An 8808-nucleotide genomic window follows, 5' to 3' on the forward strand; every position below is an offset into this window, starting at 1 on the left:
TGTTCTGCAGTGAGGACCATCTCATAATTTGTGACCAATATTTTATATGTAGATTGATTTCTCCTCTCTTAACTGTTTCTCAAACACATTCTCTCATCACCACTGCTGCGAAGTTACGTGAATATGACGTAGCTATCACACCACTATGGAGACCGAGGCGTTAGAAGTCAGAGGGCATTTAAGTTAATTCATGATTTTCTGTCTGTCTGAACCAAAGGAATAAAAACGAACTAGCTGTACCATACTGAATTGCATAGCATCAGATTTTTTTCCATTGCATCGTATTGCATTGAATCGCATTGTGTTAAATCGAATCGAATTCGGATCGCACTGCATGGTGAATGCTGTGAATCGTATCGCATCGCATCGCATCGGTAGCTGCTTCATATATCTTTAATGTATAGTATCATTGCGTCGAGATACGTATCGCATCTCTGAGGCGTTATGGAGATGAACATCGAATCGATACTTTGTATTTCAGTGTAATGAAATCACTCAAAAAAAAACCCTTCTTATATACACATTAGCTTATTAAAATTCAATACTCTTATTTAGCACACATTAAATTGACTAAAAGGGACAGGAACGACGTTATAATGTTAAGAATCCTGAACAAAATGTAGCATGGATTCCACAAAACTTTTAAATTGCAATAATATTTCACAATATTATTGTTTTTACTGTATTTTGATCAAATAAATGCAGCTTTGGTGTACATTAAAAACTTTCAAAAACATACTTTTTTAATGATATTGGATATTCATGTATATGAATATATAGATAAATAAATATAAAAATATAAGTGGCAGAAATTATCTATTTATATGTCTAAATTTGCTAATTTAGTACAAATGAGGTACTAATGCAGATTTAAATTAAATGTCATAATTTAGGCCTACCTAGGCTACTTCCTATCACTTGAATCTTGCATGATACTTTTCCTGTGGAAAAAAAAAACTAGTTTGTATCACAATGGAAAAGCCACTCTTTTCCATAAAATGAATATGGATGGCGATCACTGGCTGTCAAATTCTAACTTTGGTTGGTTAATAAAAAATTAGTATTAGGTCAGGATTTGAACCCAGGATCTCCTTGCATAAATAGCGCCTCCTGCTGGTATTTTTTGGTCATGTCTTATCTCACCAAGGACACCATGTGAGCTAAACCATTTAAACACCGCAAGCTATATTTCAGTCTAATAGAGCTTGCAGAGTCACAACATGCCCAGCCCTTAGATTTGTGAAAACCTTTTTAATCCTATATTTTACAGCAAAAGTGTGTCTTTTGTCTTGAGGTGACTTACAGGCTCATAATGGCCCCATTATTCAAATAATGAACCCTAGAAGTCATCATCATCACCAGGCTTCTAACCAGCCTGCTTTTATATTGATACTCATTGTCATGAAAAATACGCATGACATCATGCTATCGTAATTACAGTGTTCTTTGATCCTGTTCAATAATTCTCTGCAGTTTGCATCGATAATAGGTTGAAGGAAGCAGAAGCCCTGTGGAGTGGATTTGATAGATCTTGAGCACACTGGGCCAGTGAGACCCTAAATGAACTCAGACTTCAATATATTCACAGCCGCTGTATTAATCCGCACTGACTCACCGAGAGCCCGTCAGAAACCTTGCATTGACCCAACTCAACAGCAAATAAGTGTCTCTCTCTCCAACTCCCATCTTAGCCACTTGACTTCTAAATAGCAAAATACCTTGTGACAGTTTCCGTGGCAGCCTAGCACGGAATGTGGAAATGTGCAGAAATTTATGACAGAGACATGTCGTTATTTAAATCAGTCCACTTCCTACACTAGTCGATGAGAAGCTCTAGTTCCTATTATTGGAAAATCAGCGATGACTAGGTCTAGTGTTAATTGCTCCATGATCTGTTTGCTTCTGTATATACGCTTGTGACAGAGAAAATGGTGTCTGTAACCAATCAAATACACTTTCTTATCAGGAACGCTGACAAGGGAACCAAGGGGACATGGAAAATATGACAAGTCAAAAGACTTAATGCATGTGACCCCTCCATAAATAGCTCATTAACTCCTTCCTTCTAAGTCAGAAGGGATATTAAACATCCTATAAGATAATTATCTAGCATACAGTCTATCAGTGTGCACCAGTCAATGCAAAATACAATTATACAAAAAAATCTGCAGCACTGAGCAGGAGTCAATTCGGAATCCTATAATAAGCTAAGCAGGGGAAACACTATTCCCTATTCCCTCTAGGGACCTGTAGGAGGCGCCACAAAAAAAAATCGCGATGATGGTTTATTTCAAGTTTCATCACAGTGTTTTAAACTCTCTCTCTCACCTACTTCTCAATCTAGCTCCCATGTGGATCTTATAGTAAAATGGAACAGCTCCCAAGTGACGGGCTTTACAAAATAGGGCTGCGCGACAGATGAACCTAATAGCGGAGAGCGCCGGAGGCACGTTTTGTCAAATATTCAGTTTATCTCACAGACCCTAGAACAGACCGGCCAACTTCTATTAAATGTCACAGCTTAAATTGCTCATCACAACATGGTAGAACAGTATTTAAAGAGCATTTAGTTCTGTTCTTGTGAATGGATGGCTTAAGTTACCGGGGAAAGAGCCGAAAAGTTGACATTTCCACGCTAAACATTTCACGCTCCAGGTTTAAGTGTGCATAATTTCTCGTGTTGCCTTTGCTTAGGAATGACATTTAGCTCTTTCTGATAAATCTGGCCACTATCTGTAGGCCTGAGCCACAAGGTGGCGCTCACTGGACCCCTATCAAAGATTTCAGACATCAGAGCTTGATTCAGAAATGTCAGTTGGATGTTAAATAATGCAAAAGCATGTCAACATCGTTCCCAAAGGTTTGATTGAGCTGCCGAAAAACACCCAAGCATTGCGTTTGCCGAATAGACTCTCTCCAGGGCCGTGTTTATCAGTCCACAATTGGCCTCATTATGAGAAAAATAAAATCTCAGTGCGGACACGATCACTTTATTATAATCATTAATTTCATAGTACTCTGTGTGCTAGTACTCCCAAGTTTCATTTGTATTTGTGTGTATGTTTGGGATGAAGCCCAGATTTTCTAAGGCTCTTGTTAGTGTGAAAGGCAGTACTGATCCATGGCTTCAGGGCTGGCTGTGAGTGATGTTCTCCCGAACACGGCCGCAAACGCTACTAATAACACAGCAGAGGAATGCGGTGACCATGGAAATGACTGTGCCATGCTGATAAGGGCTTCCGCTGATGACATCATAGTAGTCTATGTGAGACTGCAGGATGACTCAGTAGGGTGTGGTGACTGAAGTCGTCATTACCGACCTTCTCACACAAAAACCCCTTCCTGGGAAAAATTCTTCAGAGCCCCCATAAGGAACGTGGCATCTTTAAACTGTTGATTGCAACGGAGATAATTTATTATTCATTCCGAGTGACACAAATGTAGATTTCTTCAGTATAACAAGGAATAATTTATCACAAGCTGTGCCTTGCATTCAAAAATACACCCATAGATACCTATAACACATATTACACTTACAGCCTCTTTATGAATATATTTATTATATATGTTTATATAATATTTAGCCTATGCAATAATAACCACTGAATCTATAGTATGGACGAGTTCGTAAAAGCCAACGACAGTGAGCCTCAACTGGTTTGAGAATAAAAAAGGGTTTATCGTACAACATTTACGAATTGTCCATAAAATCAAATGCTTGATATAATTATGAACTGCATAGGCCCAGCAATATACAAAACGATTACTATGACATGCTGAAAAGGAAGCAGACAATTTTGGTTTCTAAAGGTCTCATGAATTTTGATGGTTTCATGCTCTCGGCAGCCAGTAATTCAATGCACAAATCACAATGTTGTTAGCACAAACCATGTTTATCCTAGCTGCAGGTGAACCCCGTATTTAATGTTAAAGTTTTTTCAGAAAATCTGACAATGAGGGATCTCAAACAACCTCAAGCAAAATTGATCTCAATTTCAACACACACTCACACCTTAACGACTGGTCTAAGTTTGAAAGAACAAGCCTTTTAAGGATCCACATTAACAACAAAACCTGAAGTTCTTAATTAATGTCTAGTCCAACCAACTAATTTAGTGGGCTTTTTCTTCCTCCAGTACCTGAAGAACAAGAAGTCGTTGTTGTTAATGCACTACCTTCCTTTGCCACTGAGTTTAGATTATTGTATGTGCTCTACCACTAAAGCAATTTCCTCTGCGTATCTAATTGGTATTACAACCACTTGGCTCCTCCTGATTTGTCTGAGAGTTATTTATTTATTTTCATTCCAGAGAACTGCAGCAGTTTCCCAATGGGCAACAACCATGAGATGCATAACCTGCGGAAAATATGAATTTCTAAGGGCTAAATTAACACAGCTGTCAATTACCCCAATGCTGTTTTATGTTTCCATAAAGACAAAATTTGAAAATGCCATATGACACAGTAAAAAACAAACAGACTAGATTGAGAAAATGAAAGCTCAGATGGCCCAATCTGGAATCTTCCCTTTATGTCGTCATACGGGGAAAGGTTACCTCCTCTTTAGGGACCACTTAGGCTTATATAAAAGCATCCAAAAAGCAGCATGTCATGGGACCTTTAAGCTCCAAGAAAAAAAATAAATAAAAAAAAATAACACTTGGGTCTGGCAGATTTGCTCATTATATTTCACATTGGTATTCAGGCTTGTGAAGACAAAGTACTTGTCATCCACATTGCAGTCCCCTCCTCTACCAAAATTGCTTAGCAGTGCATATAGTCTATGTCATATTCTCACACATCGGTTCACACACCTCCCCCAAACGGACTATCAAGCACATGAACACAGTCTTGTATGACACATAGTCAGCGGAACTATATCATGCATAGATGTAATCATTTCCACTAGAGGTTAAGGTATGATTTTCATGATAGTTGTATTACTCCTTCACCAGAGTAGCCCCTCTCTCCCTCTGTTGACTGATGGTGAGGATAACTTGAGACCATTCAAACAGAATATGAGATTCATTCTGCTCCAAAGATGAATATGACAGCCTTGCATAAAATATAACTTCATTACAATTCCAGCTAAAATATAAAACTCAAGGCAGAGAACCATTATGAATTCTTAGAAAATACGAAATAAATTAAATGACTATCATCCACTTGGCTCTATTGTAGAGCACTATGCCCTCCCCATATAAACTGCTGAAAATGTAAGATTATTACTATTCATGCTACAACTCGCCTGGGACTCACATCTCAATAACTTCCTATATGAGTCAGACCCACATGCGCTGCACTCACTGTGTTCTGAGGAAAAAAAATCTCATACCAGCTGCTCATATATTCACTGCATTTCCGACTCCCTCTTTTTCATATATAGATTTTTTTTTATAAAGGATGAATTTGACCATGAGATTAAGTATCATCATTAATAATGAGTAATCTAAAATACAAAAAGGTCTCCTAGCCTTTCCAGTCTGGTGTACAAATGGTCAGCAAGCTGGTCTCTCAGCCTGACCAAACTGTGTTCAATTGGATGGCAAACTGGCCACCCAGCTTGACCAGCTGAAATGTGCCTCAACATCTCCTAATGTGACCAACAAACCAGCCTGGGAGACCAATTAGACCAGCAAACCATCTTAGGTTGGTCAGATAAATACTACATATATATATAGGCTATATTTATTCATATATTTAATTATGTATTTGTCTTTCTTCATTGTACGTTATAAATCTCTTGTTGCTTAGTTTGTGAAGCTATGGTGAAAATGTAAAACAAATTTAGCCTACTGTTGTTGTATCAATAAATAAAGCACATAAACTGAGCTGAACTGAAACTTGATAGTAAGCAGAGAGAGAGAGAGAAAGAAAGAAAATATGCACGTTTCCTCTTCAAATTTAGTCAACAATCGTGTAAAAAAAGTCCCTTCACAAATTTCGCCACATTTAAATATTCTTTCACACCTTTTAATCTGATACCATTGTGTTTTAAAGTCCCCTACTGTGCGCTCAGCTGAACTTTACTCGAGTATCGGGCCACTCCCAAACACACCTGATAACACTGACCGACTGCTGGGAATCCGCCATCATCCTCCGCATTCAAGTCACGGGAAAAAACGAAACTCCTAAATACTTCACGAACTCGTACATTTATCACTCAAACGGGTGCTTTTAGTCAGGTTTTATTGGATTATATCTTTTGGCTTTGGTTTAGCCGCTGGGAGGGATTACACCACGCGGAAAAACTTTACCACGGTATTTTAAAAGTCTCATCCCTCCATTTTGAATCTGACAGGAATTTCAGCAGTTTGGTGAGTATGTTTTGCTTTTGTCTGGATAGTTTAAATGGCATTTTAATATAACTAATATAAAAGAGAATTTGCTTCATAATTGGTTCAATTTATGTCTATATTGTGAATACAAGATAGACAGAAAGGCGGAATGTGTGTTTGTGGCTACATTGTTAGCTCGTTTTGTAACTTCATGGAATGTTTGGGATATTTCTGTCTCTGTCGTTGTATATTACACTAAATGAACACCGGCTTGTTTCTTGTAAACGCTTTGTTAGTAATCTTTTGACGAATTTAGAAGGGCCATGAAAGGACAAAAGAGTCGAAAACTTCTTAAGAGTATGAAACAGAAACTATCCTGAAAACTTTGGTAGGGAATGCTAGTTAGCCGTTAGCTGCACGTCTCGTATCAGGACAAATGTGTCGGGAGTTTTTATTCTTAAAGGTGTTTTTTGATCAAAACAGGGCACGCCAATGTTATCGTACGTGTTGTTGTGGATGTTTTAATTTTTGAAATCGATTATGATGATGATAGTCTTAAGGCATTTGAGAGAATAAAATTCATTCGAGGAGTTTATGGCTCCGCCTAAACCACAAAATATGGATCAGGCCCTTCCTGTGAGCTCTGCCGACAGTTATTGAGATAACAATGTGTTGTCTATCTAAAATAACAAAAAAGATGATAATATTTACCACTTTACCTGTTGATATGTAAGAGATAATGTTCCATTGGAATATAAAGAATTCTATTTGATGTTTTAATATACACAAATGTTCTTGCTTGTTCTGCAATTAAAAAAAAAAAAAAATCTTAACTAAAGAGCAATATTTCCCACACAAATGAGCATGTATATAGATAAATTATTCATTTAGTTTCATTTCTTGTATATTTTTTTTATTATAAAACTACTTGCGTATTATTCAGTTTACTTGGGCCAAAGTTGAATGTCATACCTTTTTGTATGACACATTTGAATTCAAAGGTTTTATTCCCAGTATGTTGGTCATGCAACACTGACCTCGCCCACTTTGTCTGCATTCCCTGCCCTATATAGCAAACAATGTCCATTTAGTCTGGCTGTCTAGTGCAGACAGACCCCTGCAACAACAGCAGAGCCCTCGGGGTAGGCTGATTATCCTTGTCCTTCAGTGCAAGATTGCTGATCAATACAACTGCAGTCACTGTTTGAATGGAAAATAGCAGAGTGGGCAACAGAGCTACTCAGACGGCATAAGTGTGGGTTGTTTACATCATTAGTGATTGCATACACTAAATATGAGTCTGTCATGTGACATTTCATTTGATAAAAGACACAGCCCCAGGCCACTTATTTGTCTGTCTCACCTTAATCCATTGATCGCTTTTCCTCTCCTCAGAAACATGACGAGCATTAACACAGCAAACATCAACTTCAAATGGGATCCCAAGAGCCTGGAGATCCGCACACTGGCTGTGGAAAGACTGCTGGAGCCCTTGGTTACCCAGGTCAGACTACTTTTCCAGATTTCACCCTCAGTTGTTGCATTAATCACCAAAGGTCACTCTTTTCCTTAGATTTTTCTTGCACCATTTGCAGGTCACCACTCTTGTGAACTCTAGCAACAAAGGGCCGTCCAACAAGAAGAAAGGCCGCTCCAAGAAGGCTCACGTTCTGGCAGCCTCCGTGGAGACAGCCACCCAGAACTTTCTGGAGAAAGGCGAGAAGATTGCTAAAGAGAGCCAGTTCTTAAAGGACGAACTGACCGCAGCGGTGGAGGATGTCCGCAAGCAAGGTATGCAAAAAAGAGAAGTGTGTTAACTAGGCATGGGCCGATTACCGGTTTCAAGGTATACCGTGATTTGAAAATTTCACGGTTTCAAAACCACTAATATTTTCCGTTATACCGTTCCTGCGGTATGCGCTGTTTTTCATGTCGTCTCAAAGACTGAATGTGTAGGAATCTCTCAGGTTGAGTGCAGTCAGTGTAGAGAGTAGCACGACCCTCCTCCTCCTGTTGGTGCAGCACGGTCAGTCACGTGTGTGTAGGATGGCCGAACTTAAGGAGTTGCCCCTGGAACTTACGCGATTGGCAACCGGCCGTTTTTTGGTCTTATTGCAACTCGTCTCTGTTCTGGACTTGCACAAACTGCGTTGCAATGTAATAATTTTCCAAAATGTCATTTATATGAAAATATGAAGTCTGTAAATGCCCGTTAACACAGGCCAGGGACGCTGAAGACGGACGTCCATTAACACAGGCCAGAGACGCTGAAGACGGACGCACAGAGAAAAATACTGTAGCAGGCAGATCACTCACTGTTCATGATGCACAAACTATTAGCAACATCATATGACCCCTTTAAAGCAGTGTTTCAGCGCAGCTACAGCGGTAACTAAGGAAACCCTGTATCTGGTGTTCCAGAAGCGCCTCCTGCTGTCAGAGAGTGAATCTGCATCTCATTCAGAGCATCTGCTGTTTGTCGTTCAGTCATGTAGTATAATTTCACAAAGCTAGTCAGAACATTCTGTTT

General features: G+C 39.0%; 1 protein-coding gene across 1 annotated transcript in view; it reads left to right on the forward strand.

The window, feature by feature from the left end:
* The first annotated feature begins 6011 nt into the window (after window positions 1-6011).
* Window positions 6012-8808, forward strand: part of LOC107680620 (catenin alpha-1-like) — a 31306-nt gene continuing 28509 nt past the window's right edge. The window contains exons 1-3 of the mRNA XM_016476585.1: window positions 6012-6317; window positions 7674-7782; window positions 7874-8069. Of these exons, the coding sequence (XP_016332071.1) occupies window positions 7678-7782; window positions 7874-8069 (301 nt within the window). The 5' untranslated portion in view covers window positions 6012-6317; window positions 7674-7677. The remainder of the gene's footprint in view (window positions 6318-7673; window positions 7783-7873; window positions 8070-8808) is intronic.

The sequence above is a fragment of the Sinocyclocheilus anshuiensis genome, unplaced genomic scaffold, assembly GCF_001515605.1.
Source record: "Sinocyclocheilus anshuiensis isolate Anshui unplaced genomic scaffold, SAMN03320099.WGS_v1.1 scaffold328, whole genome shotgun sequence".
NCBI lineage: Eukaryota > Metazoa > Chordata > Actinopteri > Cypriniformes > Cyprinidae > Sinocyclocheilus > Sinocyclocheilus anshuiensis.